Genomic DNA, 22,822 nt, shown 5'->3' with positions numbered 1-22,822 from the left:
AGTAATTTCTGAACTTAGAGGGTTTTTTGTTGGTAAAAAATGCTATTTCCATAAAACTAGTATGGTCCTAATAAGTACAGAAAAACAAATCTGTTGTACAAGACGCTGAACAGGGATGTTTTTTACTAGAAAGATTTTGAAGACTTAAAACCATACTGCACTGGCTGCAAATCTGCAATAACATAACTTCATATGGAAAGAATGCACAAAGGGAGAATTTATCTTCAGCGCCTCCGTATGCTGACTTAATGTCATCTGAGCCATCTCCCAAGTCATTAGATGTCTTTCACTGGCTAGATCCAGCCGTGAAGGGAGGAAACAAGGTCATCTGTTACAGAGCTGTATGAATTTATTCGCCACCACCTAGCAGCAGGAGTAGCACTAGTGAAACCAAGCCATCATTTCTTCTTTCACTCCCTTCCCAGGATGACAAATCTATATGCTATTCTACAGACAAATCTGAACATTATGGTGAAAGAAGATTAATAATAAAAAACACAATCAAGCCATTTCCCAGTGATTATGAAAACTAACTCACAAATAATTTAAAGTCAGCACTTTGATTGTGTTTCTCTTTTAGCTGGGACATACTAGAAACATGCTGACAGAGTATAAAGGGATATGAGGAAGTAGAGCAGCGGGTATCTCAAGGCTCACACTGCCAGATGAACGAAGTTCTTGTGACAAGGACTCTCAAACAGAAACAAAGGATGTATCACAGAATTACAGAGGTTGGAAGGGACTTCAAGAGATCAGGGAGTTCAACCCCCCTGTTACAGCAGGTGCCTTACAGTAAGTCACACAGGTAGGCATCCAGATAGGCATTGAATAACCCCACAGGAGACTCCCCAGCCTCTCTGGGCAGCCTGTTCCAGTGCTCCGTCATCCTTACCATAAAGGAGTTCTTCAGCATTTAAGAATGGAACTTCCTATGTTTAAGTTTGAGGTCATTACTCCTTGTCCTATTGCTACGCAGTGCCGAGAAGACTCTGGCCTCCTCCATTTGCCCCCCACCTCCCTTTAGATATTTATTAACATTTTTTAGATCCTCCCTCAGTCTTCATAAAGGCCTTAAGTGCCCCATCAGTAAGATGCAGTACACTTAGCCTAACAGCATTCAGTTTAAGAGATGAAGTTTTAGGTAAGAAAGACGTTTAAGTTGCCTGAAACTAAAATGTTGAAGTTTTGCTACATATCTGTATTGCCCTAAGGCACTCGTATTTCAGGGCAATCTGGACACGCTCCTTGCCAGCTCACCAAACATAAGGAACAGCAGCTAACTTGTGGCATCTAATAAGGTATGGCTTCTCATTCAGGGGCTCTCATTGTGTAAAATCTGAATTGCTGGGAAGCAGCAGAAAAAGCCATGGTTTGGATCTGCACAGTTACATCCGATATCCAGAAAATCTGGGTATCCCATGTTTTGTAAGACATGCCGTATTCATAACCATCACCCAGATATCCACCTTTTTCGTGCCATACCAAATGCATGCTTATGACAGTAGCATTTTTTCTTTTAAAAAAAAAATAATCTTCTATAGTGATCAACCTTCTAAGATAAATACATGTATTTTTAAAGACAAACCTTTAAAGGCATACGGACACAAAGGCCTTCTTGTAACACATTTAAGAATTTGCTGGGATTCAATCTTTACTTATCTAGCTTGTAAACTCTTTTCAGAGCCCACAGCTGACTATTAGTTCCTCTACCTTATATTTTTCAGAATTGAAATCTAAAGCATACAGTTTATTGACTCTGCTGCAGTAACAAAAATTGTAATAGAAAACTAAATCAGTTTGACTCTAGTCAAGAGAAAAATAGTACCTTAACGGCAGCTACAATGGTCTGATTAATCCCAAATGATTCTTGTGAAATTACTTCAATTGTTGATGAACCTATTAAAGACCCAGAGTTCAGGAAACCTCTCTCATCAATTTTTACAACAGGCACTTTATCTGGACCATCCAGGACACGGTAACTCAGTGAAGCCACTCGATCCCTTAAGGAGAAGAAAATACAAATTAAACTTTCTAGGATGTGAAAGACGAGAGAAAACAAGAAAAACAGAACTTCCATGAGTAAGCAAAACCCCAAATTACACCAATATGTGACGCAAATTAAGACAGTCCTAATTGATACCCATTTTTCTATATCTTTGCAATAAGAGCTGAGAATACTGAACTCTAATCAAAGAGAGAAAACTTCCAGCTCTGATTTAAGCTCAACTGGTCTAAGTCTCATCTGGGTTTAGGAGTATATTGAAATCTAATTGCTGTCCACTGCCATGCAGTATTGTCACCCCGATGCAAACATGATCCAAATAGTATTGGCCAGGGCTGCTGCATGCAGCTCCAACGGTCATCTTCTGCAAACAATATTCAGAGGCAGGGTCACTGCTGGTATTAGAGATAAAGTCAGGGACATGATTAAGGAGATCTCGTCAGCTTCCAGGACACAGTTTTGGCAACAAGGTTAATTTCTGAAATAACTCCACGTGGTATTTGCATATTAGTAAGTATATGCAAAAGCTCAGTGCTGGCACTGAGGCATTGGCTGCTTTTGAGTATAACATCACAAGTTCTGAAATGCTGTAAGAATTATTTTCATTTTATTCCCAAGCTCCTCCATTCCGATAGAAATACTCTGTCCTAGGAAGGACAGCATTCAAACTGTATTTTGGTTGCCCTTTTATTAGCAAAAATGCAACTCTTTTTGATTGCAGAATTTAGACATACGGGCTGTAACAGGAGATAATAAAGATAACAGGACAAAAATTTAAGAACTGTTGTCTAGCAACTTAATCATGAATTAATCAGGAAATTGCTTCAAAAAGTAACCAAATAATAAGCCTGAAACGAGCCTGAAAATGAACTATAAAAATGGCATCTCATTTGAAAATGACATTTTCATCTCAAAAATCCAATCACAGCCTGAGTGCAAGAAATACATAAAACCATTTTCCATAAAGCCTTGATTGCCCATAAAATCTCCAGTGGAAGCACACTACTGCTTCCTGGCTCAGCATCTTTTACAATAAGCATCTAGAAGTCCCAAATATTGAAAAGAATCAAACTACAATTTAACGAGTACATGTACCAAGAGTACAGAAATATTTCCTTCATTATCAGGTAAGTCGTGTATTACATGGATGCAGTGCAGAACCTTCTTTAATAGATTGAAAGAGCAGAAGTTATTGTGAACAGAACCGCTAGTTTTGATAAACTGATGACACAGATCAATGAAAAATGGTCTTTCACCTGTTTGTCTGAAGTTTAATAAAGGAATTTGGTGACATTAAGATCTGTTCTGTTTCTACATCTGGAGCGACTAGTTGAAGTTTTTCAAATACCTGGAAAATAAAAAGCACTTTAGCCTACTGCTGCGCACAGCAAGTCATTAGTTCCATTTATTTCATCTTCATAACAACAAAAATACAACACAAAACCTCACCAACCTCTACAGCTTTACGCATAGCATGAATATTTGAGAATGGGATACGCAGCATCTTCTGCATATTATTCTGAAGAGCATTCATTTCTATTGTTCTATTGACACTATCAAAAGCAGTATGAACAATGAAGTATATTTGTCAAGTGAAGCAGCGTTTGTGGATCCACGTTCACCCAGACTACTTGAGACTACCATAAGCTGATCCCAAGGACATGATGCCCACAGAGGTACAAGGCCTCCTCAAACGCATCCTCCAGCTTCTCTAAAGCAATCCACTTCACATACTCCGAAACTGCTCTTCAAAGCATCTTAAATGGGAACATCCAGGAGATTCATTTCAACCTGATTGAAATTAACATTCTCTCACAGACATACAAGTAAGCACTATACACAAATGGTACTAGCACGCAGAGAGGTACTACAGAACCAAGTTTTTCATACAACTCTAATAACACTACTTAAGTGCAAAACCCAAATCATCTCAATTTCAGGTGTTCAACACTAGAAACTATCTTGTGAAATTCATTTAGGCAATTCAGGTCAGTATGTGGCAGTTCAGTGCAGAAATGTGCCAAAGGTTGGGGAACTTGCAGTTTTCCAAATAGAGGCAAAGCGTAAAACCACAGTAAGGGCTCAAAGATAAAACAAAGTCAAAACTACATCTCTGTATTTCAAATTCCTGGCTTCAAATACAGACTTCAATTCAACTCTGAAATACACATTATAGAATTGTATCACATGATTGTACCTGAATTTGGATTTCATCAGACAGTTCTCTTGCCATGTTGTAAAACTGGTTGGCTGCAGGGTCGAGGACTTTTACAACAACTTTCAGGCCTGTTCTTCCTTTTACTCTGCCATAAACATCCATTGCAAAGTTATATTTTGCAGGAAGCTGAAAAGACGCCTTGGACAGGAGAAAGTGATTAAAATTTTACTCATGGAAAGAGCTGATGTTGATACAGAGGAAGGATCACACCCAGTACCGACAACAGCCCTTTGTTTCAAGCAGTAATATTTTCTCAGTCCCCATTGTGTAGCGGTTTCCTTTCCCCAAGATACACATACATTCAACTGTGGACAGACGGACGCACACATTACCTCACTGTGTCTTGTCTTTATGTCCAGAGTATCCCTCTTTGTGACAGACCAGTGGAACGTTAATCCTGGTACTGCATTGCCGAATGAAAAAGGTGTCTGACTACTGGTGATGCCCATCACATAAACTGGCATCTAGAAACAGAGAAACCACTTTCTTAGGTAATTTTAAGATGACAATTCAACCTGCACAGAGAAAACCATTAAGCTTAAAATTAATTGATCAAAATATGGTACTTCTTATAAAGAAAATTTCTTGACTGTATATACATTGCAAGGGTGTACCACACAGAAAATTTGAATGACCACCATCTTGTAAGAAGTATGTTCTGATTCTCTCATTTGCTACCTGATCTACAAAACACAAGCCACTCAAAGCTTTGGTGATACATCAGATGGTCTAATCACGAACAGTCACAACCTGCAGGTCAAATTTTTAAGGTAATACAAGCTAATCATAAAGCAACTGACCTGTGTTCCAGTTTTCATACGTGTGATTGGCGCTCGAATTCTAACAGCTGTCAACTGCACTACTTCAACTTCCACTTTGTCCTAAAAAGGAAGAAGAGAGGCATTTTAAGCATTTATTAATAACAAATCAGCAAGTTCATGTTTATCTAATCACCTTTGTCATGCGATTTATTGCAAAACAACAACAACAACAACAACAAAAAACAAACAGAAGAACACAGGTCAGTAGAATTATAAAAGACTATGAAAGAATTACGTCCTTGGTAAATTGAGAGGTACTTAAAAATATCACCTAAATTAACCAAAACAAAAATATCATTTAAATTAACCAAAATAGTCACCACTCTGCTCAAAGCTTCTAACGGGATGAACTGAATGATGGAGCTGAGAGGTGACTATAATTGTTACTAGGGAAAGGATGAATAATCACAAAGGGTAAACAAAGCCAGACAAATAAGACAACATTAACAGAATGAGAAGCAAATGAGAACAGAAAATAGCAGTGAGTACAAAAAAGAACAAATGCATGATAGATCTGGCATTCTGATGTCTTCTCTTCACATCTCCTGATATTCCTGGTAGATTTTTATTCCTACAGTAAGCTGTGGAGGAAAAATCAGGTCAGGCCCACAACGAGTAACAGATCTAACCTTTAAGTTCATTCCATTTCCAGACAAACATTAGGGCAGACTGCTGATCCTGCACGACAGAGGGCACAAGTGTATGTATGTACATGTACATGCCTTTTAGACTTTTGTTACTTTATCTCCACTAGGGAACATCTTTCAAGTAGCACAACTTTGCTGCAGCAACACCCCCTGTACACTAGATCTCAAATAAAGAGCCACAAGCTCTGTCCCAGCTACCCTTCTGAATGCTGTGCTAGTCTGAGGGACTCATACTCCTTATAGGTCTGCTTGACAGCTCCTGCATGCTCAGGTAGTAGCAAATTGCACAGACAGAGACATAAGCAGAATTCAGGGATTCAATGTTTGAACTCCATAGATGGATTTAAACTGCAACACAAGATGATAACATTTACCACAGCCTGTCTACAGCTTAAGAGACAACAGATTCCTTAGGAAACAGCTGCCTTCTGACATCGACTAACAAGATGCAGCTAAAATGTAAGGTAATGCAGGGAAGGATAGCATTCTGCTGTTTTAGAAAGGTTTCTTTAAATGAGCTTTTCAAGTCCACACATATCAAACATACCACTGATAACACCTCCTTGGGATATTGGTAGTACAGGAAGACTTAGCCCTTAGCTAACTGTTCAAGGCATCCCTTGTGTCAGCAAATGCATAAGTTCTCATGCCAGGTAGTAAGAAACAGCAGCTTCCTTAGGGAGATGAAAACTCAATAAAAAACAGAAGATGACAAAACTAATGAGTAAGGTTGAATAATATGAAGATGGTAGCAAAGATAATTCAAAAGGTTATTTGTAAAGGAAAACTCTCTGGTATGGATGGCTTTGCTGGGAAAAGCTGGGGCAATCTCCACTGGAGAGCAATCTCCAAAAGATGCTGCCTCAGTGGTGGTCAGCCCTTAAATGAGGTCTAGAGGAGGTGGAGTCGAGTTTTCAACCAAACTAACGAGTTACACTCTTTTCCAGCCCTGAACAGTGTCAGAAAACAAATAAATCACCTGGGACACAACAACAAGCTTCCCTGTCTCGGCATCAACAGCTTGGACCACTCCTGTTACTGTCCCATTCCCTATTGCCAGTCCTCTGATGAGCCCAGTGCTGTTCACTGATGCAATCTTCTCATCAGTGATGGAGAAAATGATGTTGGATTGAGGTTGAGGGCCTCCTTCTGAAGTGATCTAGAAATAAAAACACAAGCCAACTAAATTCATTCATCAGATATTCAGATAAACATCACAATGCAACACCTTTTCCTGCTCAGCACCACAAAATCTTCAGTAAAAGGCTGTTCGTACATTCCCAAAGAATCTCTGAGCCCACTTTCTCTACACAGTGATTCATCCATGATGTTGGGCTGGGAAGTATGTGAAGCTAAGTGATAAAAATGGGCTGGGAGCTCTGTATAGTGTGACAGTCCAGGTAAGTTAAGAAAAAAAAAAGCACTTTATTCTCTCTCCACACCACACAATGTAGCTCTGCTCTGTGCTTCTGTCTGAATAACTATCCCACTTCGCTTCATTTCATGCAGGCGATAGATTTACTAACACCCTCCTGGGATCCAACACTGAAATAAGAGTTGAAACACTCTCAGCACAAATACAAAACTTTTGATCCAGTCATACAATCAAATGGATGGCAGCTCACAAATAAAACTGTTTTCTGCTTGGGGAGAACACTCAATGTAAATACGCAATGTACATTGCAAAATTAAATGTCTACTCCTGAATAAATAAATGGTAAACATTTATTTTAAAATAAAAATGACAAAGGAAAGATAATACACTGGAAGAAGCTTTACCTGAATCACAGCTCCAATAATTAGGGTCACTTGCCTTGGCAGTAGTCTAAATGGGGGAAAGACCTCAAAAAGGGAAAGAAAAAAAGATAAATGAAATAATGAATACATGTGTTCATGCTATTTTGATCAAATTATTTCACAAAACATTATATATCCACTAGTGTAAAACTGTCTGTCTATTTGCTTAATTACAGTAAATTGAGCATGTAGAAAATAAACTCTTCACTTGCAATAGAAAAGCACCAAAATCAGAAACAGACTTGAAAGTAATTTCTGGGCAGAATAGATTATTCTGGCAAAATAATCATTATACAATATATCAGTGACAATACTCCCGTGCTAACAGAGGTTTTTTATGTTGTTTTTATAACAGACATATTTAATTTGAAATTATTTACTTCAATCTGTTGTGGAGCAGAATTGATTCTTTGTCCTCTTTTGTCAGCAACAGATGCAGTAAGACTAGTCTGACCTATGGCTATCCCGTGCACCAGGAAAGCAGCAGTATGGTCATCAAGGGCTTCACCAAGTGGGCTGTAGCAAAGAAATATTAAAATAGAGAAGTTCACTGAATAAATTACATGAATAACAAATACAAGGGACTTATTTACTACATACCAGATTTATCATAAGAATTATGATGTGACTACGTGTTAGGCAAAATTATGCATCATCTACAACTGTCACAGTTATGAGAAACAGCTCTTTATAGCCTGTATTTCTTCTTAAAATGAAATACTTGAAATAGAAGTGAAACAAGATCATTAGATGGAAAGGCCAAAACTGACCCACTAACAATTTGACAGGTATAGGCAATAGTGGCACAGGCTTCAAAAATGTACTTTGATGCCGTTTAAGGGAGTGAGATGGATGCAGCCAGGCAGTGCTGCACAATGGATACACAAACACATACTTCCCCATACTAAGTGGAAAGCTTGTTTTACTAATTTGAACATCAAAATTCAACTGTCCAAGAAAACTTTTATTTGTGATTTTGATCATTGTGTTGTAAGCTTGAAAAGGAGCTCCTAGGCAATGAGGATTTAACCCACCTGTTCATAACAAACATCATCAAAACACCAATCAGTAACTGTATGCTACTGTACATCCAAGACAGTATCTTTATTAATTTTCTGCTTATTCTTCCTGTAAACATTTGCAGATTAATAGGAAAAAAAAAAAAAACAACCATGAACTTACACAAGTGAAACAATCTGGGATGCTGCTCTTAGTTTTAGATCCATGACAGCAAAGTATTTAGCCAGAAAAGGTTTCTTAGAGTCATCCAGAACTCTGATGAAAGCCTTAACTGTTTTTCCAATCTCCACCTGAAATACAGGCAAATCCAGTCATTTCTCATTCTAACTACTTTAAAAATAATTCTTATTTATAGGCATACATGTTCTTTTCTTTCACATTACACTTTTAATAGAGCATTAGAGACGAGACCCAAAGGTCAGATTCCTACTGATTTTAAAGAATAATTCCTGTCAGCTATACTTACTGTCAAATTAAATAAATGAATTCAGGTCTTTCAGTTGGCAAGGACGTAATTAAAACATCCAGAAATATCAGCACTTATTTTGTATAAGACGCACTGAAGCTGGCAAGGAAAGTGAGGTGGACGTTTTTTCTTGGTGTTCATTTTCAAAGCGTGACATACAGAAAATGATCTTGGGGCAAAATATACTCCTAAATGAACAGCTCACATGCATTTCAAACAACAGGAAATGTAAATTAGCATGTTCATATAAATGATGAATTAACATTGATGTCTAAAGGCATAAGTTGAGACTGTAGTTGCACTGAGATGCAAGATACTCTGAAAGGCTTATAAAATGATAAATTTGGAGGGAGAAGTAGGTACAGAGAGGTAAAACTATTTCTCTAATGTCATACAGTTGTAGTAGAAGACTACACCAGCCACCACACTGTATCATCCTGTACACTTCTTAGCTTTATGCTCATGATCTGCACAAGGAATCACAGCAATCAGGATAAGCTTTTAGCACTGCTTCAAAGATACCAACCTTGTCAACCACTCGGACATACAGTTCCTGTATATCAGAGACATAAACTTCAGCTTTGGCTGGTTCAGGGAAAGCCAAACACAAATCATGAACCATTACAGTCACTGACCCTGGAAGCAGAGGATGCACCTACAACCAAAAAAAACTTCTGTTATAGCAGTTCTTATTTTCATTTGCCTGCCATTCATAGAACAAATTTATCTCCCTTTTAGGACAGAATCAATTTGATGCAAAACTCTCCAAGCCTTCAACACAGAATTCTTCAGCTAAAGAACTAAAACATATTTAACCAGTATCAAACTACTAAGCTAGTATAAATGTGCTCTGGGCAGCAATTGAATTAAAGAATTTTCATCTAGAAACATGTCTGGCATCCTGTTATTGTCCTTCCACCATCAGAAGAACAACACAACAAATCAATCAATGCAACTTTCATCCTAAAGAACTGAGAAACAAAATGATTTGAAAGAGACTCAGGGTTAGAGACTATCCTTGTACAGCACTAATATTGCTTCCTAAGAGATTCATTCAGGCTCTAGGTTTTGGGGTTTTTTTAATTTTAAGACTACTAGAAAGTGAGGTTCTCTCTCCATATCTGACAGGCAGTTAACACAAATCAAGCTCATTTTGCACTTCATAAAGCCTGTCTTGACAGAACCATTCCCTTACTTAAGTTCAGAAGCTTTGTTCTGAAATTACCACACACACATCAGTTCAGACACTGCTTAAAGCACAACCTCCCTGTGAGAGAGAGGTAACTGAAAGAGTACTGAGAATTTAAACATTGCATAAAACACAGAAGTGTATCTCAGCTACTTTTCCACATCTGTACGACAGGGAGACTTCTGAAAATATTCCCATATTAGACCAGAGCCAATCAAAATATTTTGATAGTATTTTCCATACTCTCAAACAAGGAAAAAAAAAATCCCCTTTATTATCACTTCACACCTAATTTATCTGGTGAAGCACAAATTTATTTGTGACTGATAAATTTATGAAGAATTCTTTCAAATAATCTGCACCATTTTCATTTCTTGTCCAATGAATTCTACAATCCAAAGAGACAGTTTTATTGTTGTTCACTTTACAACGCATCTCATACCCTGGGCTGAGATTAAGTCAAGCATAACTGCATTTTAATTGCATCTTCTAGCACAGAAATTCATCAAAAACAAAACAGGGAGATCAGAATGTAACTAACAGATATCACAAAATCAGAATGACACACTGTGATAACAAATCACCCTGAACTGGACAGAAGGTTGGCATTAATTTGAAGGGTTCAGAAGCATTGCCCTACAGCACATACTGGAATCAGTATCACTGTAGATATGAGTTACCTTTTCAGATAACAGTCCTAGATAATTTTGTCCTATAATTGTCCTTTCCGAGTTTATGCAATCAGGAATGTCTATTTGCAGTATTGCAATGGGTAAAGAACAATTTGGTACTGCCTTTCATCTTGTAAACACGAAGCATATATATGTAATACTACTGTATCAAAACAATTGCCTCTAGCTGTAACTGTTAGTGCAAAGATTCCCATCCGAATCTTGGCTGTGGCAGATCCATACCCTAGATTCATCCACTGCCCTCCTTAGCCACATGGACTTGAAAATGACCAATAATGAGGAAGGCACAGAACAAGAACTGGAATAACAAAGCACTTTGTATGTTCTGTATCATCATTCTGCTGCTTCTGGACACAGCATGGTAAGCTTACATCACACACTCCAGCAACTACTTTTAATGAAACCAGGGTACTGAATTCTGTAAAACAAATGTATAACTAAAAAGCAATGTGTAACTTGAGTCTACAGTTCATGCTACCTTAGCCCATTATTCTTTTCTTAGATCTCTTTCTGAGTGTTGTTTATTAAACTACCTGATACAGGAAAATATCTCAAGTTCACAGATAAATTTGTAGATCTGGGGATGAATAGTTATTAAAGTTTATACAAGCTTGATTGATAGATTCTAATGGCACTTCCACAACGATGGATCTTGATTTCTTTCAGTTCCCACTATTACTTTGAAATATTTGAGGTCAAACTCATATTAAGGCGAATTTTTTGTGAGTATGTGTCAGTTTGGATTCTCCCAGATATCTCACTACTCCTTATGTAAGGCAGTAAAACAGAAAAGGCAGTTAATTAGTTCTTAGAAACTGCCAGACACACACTATCGGTATTACCAATCAAATTCATTCCACCAGAGCAGCAAGATGTGACAAGAGAAGCATATTACACTTCATACAAACATGTAGTTCAACTAGAACTGATAAGGAGCTCAAGTAATATATTTATGTACACAAACTATATATACACAAACTATTATGTACTGTGTATACACACACAGAGCTTATAAAGCCACAGTAGTACTGATTAGTAACCACTATTTTATATACTTATAGAAAACAAGTATAACTGAACTGGACAGATAGCTGTGAAAGATTGTGTAAGTTACCAGTGGGCTGAAATACAGCAAGTCTATCATGCAGCTGTCCTTACTGTTGGGATAAAAGCTAACTGTGCGATCACATATTTTTGTTCATGCCATATGCAAGTCTTTCTGCACCACTGTAGTATTTTACTGTAGTTAATCACATTTTCTCCTTAAGAAAAATTGGATACATTCAAAAAAAAAAAAGAAACCAAACCCCAGCTTATTTGCCTCAAGTGACATCTCTACTAAAAGAATAAGATCATGTCAACATAAAAACAATGAAACCAATATACTTGTGCAAGCATCAGACAGACACTGTTAGCTTTGTAGAAGATCTGTAATCCTGTTCAATTCCTGTAAGCTCTTTATTATGGGTTAGAGGTTATTCCTTCCAGTATCAAAAAGGACATGGAAAAGAAACAATCAAATATTCAGACTGCCAAAAAGAAATGTTATTTCACTCACCAAAGCAATACCTTGAGTTTCCTCAAGGGCCACACTGACAACACCTGCAACACTCGTATTGATGAAATAATATCCTGAACCTTCTTTGATAAAGAGTTCTGCCTGCAAAAAAATAGAAATAAAAAAAAATAGAGAAGCACCCAAAATAAGGTTGTGCATCTTCCCAGCACTGTGCTAAAACTTACACATCATAATGCTTGATGTTTTCCTCCCTCAATTAAATAAGCAGTAGAGTAACTCCTTACTTGAATGTCAGGATGATTGTAAATGGAGACATCAGTAGGGCTGACTCTTACATCTTCCACTAGTATCAGTTCAATAGTGGCAGACACTGGTTGCAGAGATTCATACTGAAAGAAACAGTTCCATTTACCATGTGTTAAAGCAATCATTAAAAATTAAAGAACAATGCAAGCATCTTGTACATGCGAGACAGGATGCTTAAAGCAGATGAACAAAGAGCCAGATCTGGCAAATTTTCTGTTAATAGAACACCCAACAGATCAGGTAATTTTTCCAGCTGCTAACTTTCCTCACAGCTAGAAGATTTCTTCTACATCTCAACTCATTTATAGGATATGCTGTCAAATTCTGCATCTTTGTCCATGCCAACAAATGAAGACCTATGCATTCTAGACCTAGCAGGATCAATTAGCCATGTCTGACATAAACTGATAGAATATTAACTCAGAGACACGTTGTAAGTTCATAGAGGACAATCAAGTACAAAGAAATAACATTTTCTATTTAGATATCACTTTAAGATTCTTTCTAGCAAGCAACCAAAATAGATTCTCTCATATATAAGTACATAAACACTGGAACAGATGCAAATCCAATCATTCATTTGTAACAACATTAGCTTAGAATAGGAAAATGCTTTTTAGAGGAAGTTAGTACTGTGTACCCATTTCACCTTATTAGTACAATTGTTTCCTTGATGTAGAAAGGATGTTATCTTCCCCTAATGAGATGATGACTGTTCCACTTAAACAGGGAATGGTGATTAAGACATCTTAATATATCATCTATTAGATTTTTGAGTTTTTGTAAGAAAAAGCACGGATTTGAGTTTTGAGAGCAGAATATAGCAGACTGCCTCTCATACATCTGAAAAAACAGCAGTCATCTAATTTACACAAACAGCACATAAGCCCGCAGCAACAGCAGTAGAAATTACATTGATGGTTACTTTTCAACCAGCAAAAAGAATTCCTCTCAAACACAGAGACAAGAATGCTAAGAGAACCCCAGGACCATTTTGCATGCATAAATTCCATAATGAAATAAAACAAGGATCTCCGAATGTGAGAGAAAGCTGAGAGATTCATATTTCTGGTTCTCTCTCAACATAAGAAAGGATACTGAATATTGCTTTTAAAAAGCAGAGTACAGAAAATTTCAAAATGATTGAACAGGTGCCCTTACTGTAACTTCTTAAGAGAAAAGACATGAAATCAAGTATCTCAGGTAGGAAAGTATGATCCCTATAGAACAGAATGGAGAGGAAAAAAACCCCAAAAATAATCAAGAAAAGCCATGAACATTATGAGATCCAGTGCTATTAGTCTGTCTTCAAGACTATTTATGGAGCTGTCCTATTCTCATATGACTATGCACTGAGGAAATAAATGGACAGAAACACTACATTAAGCACTGTGGGGAAATAGTGACAAAAACATTCTGAGTACCGGTGTTTTTACTTTAGCCGCCTTGAGATGAGACTGTTGGTATCCTGTCACAGTTGCAGAGATAGCAGTAGTTCCAGACTTGTGATGAACCAGAACAGTTTGTAAGCCTGGAAGCAAATGGAAAGTGAAAGAAATCTAATTATGAGGGAAGAAATATACAAAGTGTAAACTGTTAATCTCTTCCACTGCCATTCCAAAAGACAAGGAGTTTCTTCACTAATGTCACACTTGGACTTGTTCGCTGGTTTTTGTTAATTAAAGCATATTTTAAAAGGCACATTCAGAACAAGCTGAAATACGATTTCAGATTAATGTAATCTCTTTTATCAAGATAACATTGCCATGTAGATTTAAACCTGGCCTGCTTCAAATAATGAAGTGCTCACTTAAACTAATTTGTACCATGCATTTTCCTTTGACCACTTCCATCATCCTTCAGGGTTAGTTCCATTGGCATATCAGGCTCAATATTAGCTAAAGATGATTTTGTAGATTCCCAGACAACACTAAGAGAACTGAAGTTGTCAAATTTACTGCCATGCTGGTCATAAGCAGCCAAATCCAATACTGGATTGCGATAATTTGAAACAGGAACCTGGAAAAGAATAAATATTTTCATCTGAAAAGATGCAAGAGGATTTTTAATCACTAAAAGAAAACAAAACAACTATACTTTGAGCCTCATTAAATTTATTACATCACTTGGTACATGATGTATGTTCACTAAAATGAATCATCGCTGCTAAGTCTTTAAGCTGTACTTCAACTACAAAGGTGTTTTTTGTACATTTTTTTCAAAAAAAAACCAAACTACAGCCCTCAGTTTATATTGCCTTTGGAATTCAAAAGAATGAGAAACGTTGCCATTAGTCAGAAGACAGAGATTCTAATTGTTTATCTTGTGAAATGGGTTAGCAATAGCAGCACTCTGAAGTAGTTCAACTCCTGACATACGGAGAGCTAGAAAAACAAGTAAACATTTCTACTACATAGAACAAACAACAAAATGATTCATCAGATCTATATTCACTGCAGCCTCATCAAACTAGGATGACTTGCGTGTACGCTTAGCAATATGAATACGATGAAACAGTTTACATGGCAGAGAAATGACAGCATTCATTTGGACACAGGAGAAAAAAATGCCATGCTTGAAAACCTACACATGCTGTCCACATAATGCAACCTGGATTTTCAAAGCTAAATAATACTACTGATGCCATCAAGCAATACACACTGCACGTGCTATATAGATATTTTCATATCAGTATTCGCCCCTCTACTTGTACACATACTTGTAGTAATATGTGCATCATAAAACCAGCCTCTACATACTCAATGGAATATTCAGATTAGAATGAAATGACACAATGAAAAAGACTGATGATAATCATCTGGTGGAAACATGCATACCCCTATCCCTTTCTGTTGCTGTTATAAAGTTCAACCCATTTTCCTTCTCTCATTCCCATTCTGCTCAGCCCACATTTTCAGACAGGTCAGAAAGGCTTCTCACAGCAATTCCTTTGTGAGAAGCCATTATCCATATGCTTCTGCATATACTCCTATTTTCTGATACCTTTCTCAGACTTACCACTTGCTTGTTTTGTTGCAGCAAAGGACAGGAGTGATCAAGCTGAGGACTTCCGTAAATAGGAGTCAAAGTGAGTCGTGAAGGGACAGCACAGATAAATTTCACAACAGCAGGCTCAACTGCTGGAAAAGGGTTGGTCATAGTGGGGTTGTTTCCAACTGTTAAAGCAATAACCTACAAAATCATGAAGGTAGATATGTGAAGAGAGAGAAGACAAGCACTAGGTTCAGGCATATTCTGTTTCATGTATGTTGGTTATACTCTGGTATCCGAACAAGCAAGCAAAATGTGATCCTTGTGGATCTGCAGTACCAACGAAAGTACAGTAAGACGTAAAAGCATGCACACATTTCAAGGAGAATTCAATATCTTAATCAATACATTGTTCCTGGAAACTTTTCCTAGGAATTAATATTCACTACTGCTTTACTGGATGCAGAAAAATCTTACATAACTTAAAAACCCAACCAACTGGGTTGCTTTTTTCCTTGTTGATGTGGGACTAGAACACCAAGAAGACAGTATTTATGGCCAGTTAAATAAAAAGTATTTTGGAAATATTTTACATGCCCTCTTTAGTTCTCAGCAACACAAGCTGTAAGCACAGAGAAGGTTATCCCAGCAGGCTGATACAGCTCAGGTTACCTGTCTTATCCACCTCTGTGCTAACACTGGCCAGAGTCATTCAGATGTGATCTCTTCTGGACAACACTGAGGACTGACAACCAATGAAGCCAGTATCATAGGCAACAAAATGTTTGCACCTTTCTGAATTTGCACGTACCAAAATAGCTACGCTTTACACACTATGTGCTGAGGACAACATTTAATCAGGTTGGCAGCCACACTGAAATGCTTAGGTCTTGCAAAATTACAGGAGAAAAAAAATGGAATCAAACCCAAACGCTTTATAAGCTGGCCAATGTAAGCAAAGCAGAACAAATTACTTCTGCACGATGGAGAAAAGACCAGGTGCAACATGACTGCAGCCATTCTCATGACTGCTATTGGTCTGAATAAACAGAATTACACTGGCAGGTAACCAGGTTCATGTGAGCAGGTCAAACTGAACAGTCAGTCGACTGTCTTCTGCTATGCTCCTGTTTATGTAAACTGAAATAAGCTATGGTAATTAGGATCTATCTGTTCTAAAGCATTCTAAAACATCAGGTTACTGTAACTTGGCTTTATACTACAATAAACTCATCATAAACCACTTTATAATATAACATTATGAAATACTCTAAAACCTGTATCAGCATCACAATGAACAAAACACAAACCATGCACTTATGTGAGGTTTTTTACTGGCTTTTTATAAAAACTACAACTACACAGTATTTCAAAGCTGCATTGTATCATAAATCTGTTTGAAGCCTGTTCTCAGCTTCTTTAGCTCTATGTCTGATGGAGGATTATGCAAACACCTTCTAGTACTTACTTGCTCTCCCAGGCTTCTGCAGGATACTTGAACCCAATGCTGGATGTTATTTCGAGGCGTAGGAGGTGCAAATAAAGACAGACCAATACTTTCTGCATCTTCAGCCGTGATGTTCCTAAAGAACTTTGAAGGCTCTTGGACCCACGGCCTCGGTCCTCCCTCAAATAAGATATCTTTAGAGGAACCCAAAGTCACTAAAGCAACAGATGGAGGATCAATAGTCTGGAATGAACGACAGTTCAAGATTAATGATTCTATTGTTGAATATTTCAATTGTTCTCTGCAAAAGAAACATTTCTAGTCAAAGTGCTATGTTTATTTGTCATTTTGATTAAGCTATGATTTTACTATGCAATGGGTAGTAAACCTGATTATTTAAGAACCAAGTTGCACCAAAACAATTAGCGATCACCTATTGGAACCTTATGCAGTCAGATTCTATTCAATTAAGTTGATGGATACAGAAAGAAGTTATCTACATTCTAATCTTATCTCTTTCATGAAGAGCTACCACAAGAGTAAGACCCTGAATACACTTCTCTGAGCACGGAGATAATCCTTATTTTTTTTTCAGATAGATGGTACTTGAACGAATGAAGCCGTGTCAAGTTGCACTCTTCCAAAACCTCCTCCCAGCTGACAGTGCTATCTTTAGCAGAGTTCTATGCATATTTTTCTACAGAACTTTTACTTCAAACCTCTACAATAAATTTCAGATTAATTTGTATCACCAGGACAGTCTGCGCTGTTTATCATCACAGAAATTAACTTCACGTGTTAATACACAGTACTCATTTCTAGCTTTTGTTCCATAACCTCATAGCTAACCTCATAGCTAACATAGTATGGTTCAGTTCTTCCCACAGGTGCCATTAGAAAGATGAGAGCAGAGGCATGGGAAAAGCTGACAAATGTATCTCTTTTCTCCCATTTACTCCTGGCTATATTTGCAATGCAAAGGCAAAAGCCCAATGGAAAACTAAGATTCAGATTTAACTGTCTGCCTGCTGTCTGACTCCTGCTCATTTTACCCCTGTTTTTTACACTGTAAATTCTTTTGTGATACATATGATCACGAGATGACGATGATTCAAAACAAGCCATATGATTTTTTCCTGCTAATCAACCATTCACCACTTCTGTTTTTTGTTAAATGTACTACTTACATAACATCAAGTTGTAGTTCATCACTTCAAGGTATTTTAAGGTATGGGTTGATTTAGAAACAAATCAGACTTACCTTTAATGGAAGATAAGCAGCAATGGTGATGCTAGCACTGAGGCGGACATGAGCATGGGTGTAACTAACAACAAGAGTTGTATATCCTTGAGTTTCAGCTTTCACTCTGACTCCACTACAAAAATCAGCAGTTGGCTTAAGTCTTCCTATCAAACAAATTAAAAACACAAATATACATTTGGAGATAAACGCCTGGACACTTTAACCTTTGCTCTATGTGGTTTTTCTAAGCAAAAGCATTTCTACCAGAAGTGAACTAGAGATGAGTTTTCTGTCTGAATTAGAAAAAAGCTCACTGTTGTCTTCCATCTCAAACTTACTTATTTATCCATTGGCCAAAGAAGGTAATGAGTCTTTCCTCTGGTGTAAATTAATGTGACTTTCTATTACCACAGTACTTTGACTTTGCTGTTTTAAGATGAGCCTGGTATTTAAGCACAAACAGGCTTTCCAAGCTTTCCTGCACAAAACATGATGCCTACAGATCGAGTTTTCTCTAGCTGAGGTTAAGTTACTTTTCTACTTACTCAGAGAACACTTCTGAGCGCGGGGGTCTTTTTTCCCCTTTTTTGACAAACAAAACAATGTGCAGCACAACAGCACATCATGCACTCATATTTAAAATAGCTGCCTCTCAGACAGATGGTACAACACACAGTGGTTTTACTGGGTTGGTGGCACAGGAAAGAGCTTCCATAACAGAGATACTTGCAAAAATCTGATGGTACATCTGAATTATGTACTAAATCAAGCAGTTGCAGGAACAACTATGTTGCTCAATGGCCATTTAGCCCAGGAATACTAGTAGCATTCTCTGAAAATAACAAGTATATTCTCTATATACACTGCACTTTTTTTTTTAAAGTAATGAGCTTAACAAACAGCTCTGGCAAAATTTATCAGCTGATCTACTTGGTTCCTTGCAAGCAAACAAAAGCGCCTTTATAGAGCAGAAAGCACTCCTGAACAAACAGGGCAAAACAATGTTTAATTTTAGCATCGTGGCAAATCTTCTGATGTATCTCAAACACTATCAGCTTTGTTACAGAAGCATATTAAAACTCCTGCATCAGTGCAGAGATAACAGACAGCACACTCTCTAATACATTAGTTGCCAAAATGCTCTCAGAGTCTCTCGATGTCAAAAAATATCAAAGAGAAGCTCTATATAAAAATAAAAACATTTTCAAAACAAAACTGCGTATCTACTCTGATCCACACCTCCTAGGTGAAGTACCTATCTAGGAACATACAGCAGCTGAAACACTCTTTTAAAAGAGATACAGAAACACCTGAATTTAACTTTCAAAACAGGGAAAGAGGGATAAATCACCTTGAAGTGGTCGGAACACACCGCGATTTTCTACTTCCACAACTAGATCGAAGTGCGAACAGTCGCTTAGTGGGACTATCTCGCCTGTTTCAACATTGGTTAGACCATTAATCCTCAGAGGCAGCTCCAACACTTGGCCAACACGTGCCTCAACTTGACATGGTATGAACTCCATCCCACTAGGTTCAGTTACATACACCTGAATACGAAAGAAATAGGACAGAGATGTATGAAATCCACAAAAAGGCACCAGATGAAGCAGAAGATTCCAACACGTTCTCCTTATTTTAATTCTTGTAGACATCTTCCAGCCACTGAATTCCCATTGATGGGAACTAAAGGCCCATTCTTCCAAAAGAATATTTGCTTTTTCATTTCCGTGCATTTCTGTTGGCAAAACATTTCTAAAGGTCTCCAGGGCTTTAAGTTCCCTCTACTAAGGGCAGGAATCTAAAATAAGTCACTGGACTTCTAATGCCTATACAACGTTCTATTCTTCTATTCTAATACAACGTTCTGTTTCTGCAAGTAATCCTTATGTCAGAGGTACTTTCAAAATCAAAAGGATTACTTTCTAAAATAAGACTGGCTGAAATTGATCCTCATGTTAATATCTGATGCTGACGAAGCAGTCTTAACTATGTTATTTGTTATTCTGATTTGCTTGTTTTTCCATCAATGTTATAGAATACATCATTGATTGACTGCATGTTTCATAACAATCACTATGATCAAAGTGCTCCATTTGCGATGGCTTAGCCCCCTAACCAACTGCGAACAGCTTGAAAGATGGAAAACTGCATGGTATGGTAAAACTGTAACCTTTGCAGAACACAGCTAAATATTCCTAAAATTTGCTCGCTGAAGTTGGTAAATACAATTCTTCCGAATAATTCTATGAAGAATGTAATTCCTAGCACAAGGACAAAGGCATTCAAAAATAACCTATTCAGGTTATGCAATACACTGCTCTGAAAGCTCACATAGAAGTATTTTTTTCATGTCTCTCTGACTTTGCCTTACACTTGAGGATAAGGAGTTGCAGCTGAAAACCCTGATTCCTGCATTTCTTGCTGATAACTGTCACACTGCTAACAAACTGCACTGCTGAAGCCTGGGTTGCACAGGGAGCAAGCTTGTAAGAATAAGTTTTAAAGACCAGAGTCATTATTTTAAACATGAAGTTCAATCCCTACTCAAAATCCACCTTTTAGAACTGACGTAATTAATCCAAGCACAGAAGGAATTGCAAATTTGGCCCTACAACCAACACAAAAAACAACCCCAAACACACAGTAACAACAAAAACAGCACTTGTAGCTGTAGTAGTTCCAGGTAAAACTTAGTTAGAAATACATTTCCTAAAACATGTATACTAAGAAAAAGTACCTGCCTAAATAGCATTCTTTTCATTATGGGACAAATTTGGCAGTCCTGACCAAAAACATTTAACACTGTCTGAAAGAAGCTCTGATAAAACAGAAGCACAACATAACAGTTACAGCAGTGCTGCACACAGGAACACACTACAACTATGAAGCTTTAGTATGGCTAATATTCAATGTGATCAGTTTGTTCCCACCAGTTGCTAAATGATGCACACGTATCCTGGAAGGAAGGTGCACTGCATCAGGGCTTGCAAGATGTGCTTCCTAAATGAACTGCTGTGCTCTATCACAAACAAAGATGGCACTTTTGTAAAGCCTTCGCCAGATGGAGGTCGTTTGCTGGCCTCAACAGTGTCCACTTGGCATAAACAAACCTATTTCACTTATGACCGCACAGTTAGACAAAGGGCCTCTGGATCCCCGATGTATCTCACATGCTCAGAACACTCTTAGTTTCACAGAGGTCAGGAGCAAAGTTCCTCTTTTCAATCCAATTCCCATTCCAACGCTTAGCTCTTCGCAAAAGGTAAACATTTAAAGCACAAATTAAAATGCCTGAATGTATGAAGGTAGCGTCGCAGTACTTCACAGCAGTAATTATCAAACACAGTGGTAATTTTAGCTTTTATATCGCCATTTTAAGTGTCTGACAGCTCTAAACAGCTAGATGGGAGTAAGCATTGACAAAGTTTCATTATCGAAAATGACTTGTATCCAAAGGACACACTGAAATATTTCCCAAGTGTTGTTTCTCAGTAACATTCTAGAGAAAAAAGGTATTTAAAATCATAGATTTAGAGTAATGGGTAGCAAGAGCAGCTTCTTCACCTATCCTTGCACACACTTTCTTTCAAGTAGATGACATATACCATCCTTGTATTTTACTTACATCATACCCGTATCACACCCGATCAGCATTTTGTCATGGTGATACACCCAGAGATGGCAAAATCCATCTCAGAATGGGCATTTTTCATTCTTATTCTCCCTTATGCATCTAAAAGATTATTTTTTCTTGTCCAATTTTGGTATTCTGTGATCTGTGGATTCTGTGATTCTGTGATCTGTGTTATTACATGGTTTTGTAAAGCATTCCAACTGCTTTCTCAGGCAGGAATTTCCTTGCACACCTTGATGATACCCATCATCATTTTCTATTAAAGGACTTCTTACACCAATGGACTCCAGTGAACCTCTTATCGTGCAAAATGCATTTATTGTTTGGCTTGTCCGCTTCGCTTGCTTTCCAAAAGCTGTATTCAAGAGCAACAAGCAAAAATAAAGTTGTACCTTCATTTCACCATAATGCAATGGATTCTGAACGTCAATTGCCTGAATAATACTGATGCCAATATCACTTCCAGTTGTCATTACTCCTTTGACTGTCACTGTAGCAACTGCCTGGTTAGAGCAGGACCAGCTGAAATTTCCACTTCCACCATGAGCCTAGAAAACAAAGAAAATCTGTCTGTCAAGGCTTTGACTGTGCTGCAGGAGAAGCCAGGAACATGCTGAACAACAATGCTATTACTCAAGATATAAGTGAAATAACACCTCAGAACTTACAAATAAACACGATCAAGTACAAGATGAAAATACTACTACTCTTTATCCAATTTGCCTCTGCTTTCTTTAAGCACACAGCCTGTGTGCTCACCAGCATGGCTAACCCAAATATCTCTCTCAGCTGCAGAAATCTGATGCTGACAGCCCTCAGTAACTGAT

The 22,822-nt window shown here is 37.6% G+C and overlaps 1 protein-coding gene across 1 annotated transcript in view; it reads right to left on the bottom strand.

The window, feature by feature from the left end:
* NUP210 (nucleoporin 210) overlaps window positions 1–22,822 on the bottom strand; it is a 54,807-nt gene that overhangs the window by 11,885 nt on the left and 20,100 nt on the right. Inside the window, exons 12-30 of the mRNA XM_072347193.1 lie at window positions 22,388–22,543; window positions 19,710–19,908; window positions 18,377–18,522; window positions 17,137–17,358; window positions 15,696–15,869; window positions 14,504–14,696; window positions 14,102–14,208; window positions 12,656–12,760; window positions 12,411–12,512; window positions 9,498–9,626; window positions 8,668–8,795; window positions 7,866–8,001; window positions 7,468–7,530; window positions 6,668–6,847; window positions 5,021–5,101; window positions 4,553–4,684; window positions 4,200–4,358; window positions 3,259–3,350; window positions 1,826–2,000 (exon numbers count right to left, since the gene is read on the bottom strand). Of these exons, the coding sequence (XP_072203294.1) occupies window positions 1,826–2,000; window positions 3,259–3,350; window positions 4,200–4,358; window positions 4,553–4,684; window positions 5,021–5,101; window positions 6,668–6,847; window positions 7,468–7,530; window positions 7,866–8,001; window positions 8,668–8,795; window positions 9,498–9,626; window positions 12,411–12,512; window positions 12,656–12,760; window positions 14,102–14,208; window positions 14,504–14,696; window positions 15,696–15,869; window positions 17,137–17,358; window positions 18,377–18,522; window positions 19,710–19,908; window positions 22,388–22,543 (2,679 nt within the window). The remainder of the gene's footprint in view (window positions 1–1,825; window positions 2,001–3,258; window positions 3,351–4,199; window positions 4,359–4,552; window positions 4,685–5,020; window positions 5,102–6,667; window positions 6,848–7,467; window positions 7,531–7,865; window positions 8,002–8,667; window positions 8,796–9,497; window positions 9,627–12,410; window positions 12,513–12,655; window positions 12,761–14,101; window positions 14,209–14,503; window positions 14,697–15,695; window positions 15,870–17,136; window positions 17,359–18,376; window positions 18,523–19,709; window positions 19,909–22,387; window positions 22,544–22,822) is intronic.

Source organism: Excalfactoria chinensis, chromosome 12, assembly GCF_039878825.1.
Source record: "Excalfactoria chinensis isolate bCotChi1 chromosome 12, bCotChi1.hap2, whole genome shotgun sequence".
Classification (NCBI taxonomy): domain Eukaryota; kingdom Metazoa; phylum Chordata; class Aves; order Galliformes; family Phasianidae; genus Excalfactoria; species Excalfactoria chinensis.
Note: the sequence above shows the minus strand (reverse complement) of the source record. Positions and strands in the feature narration are given on the sequence as shown.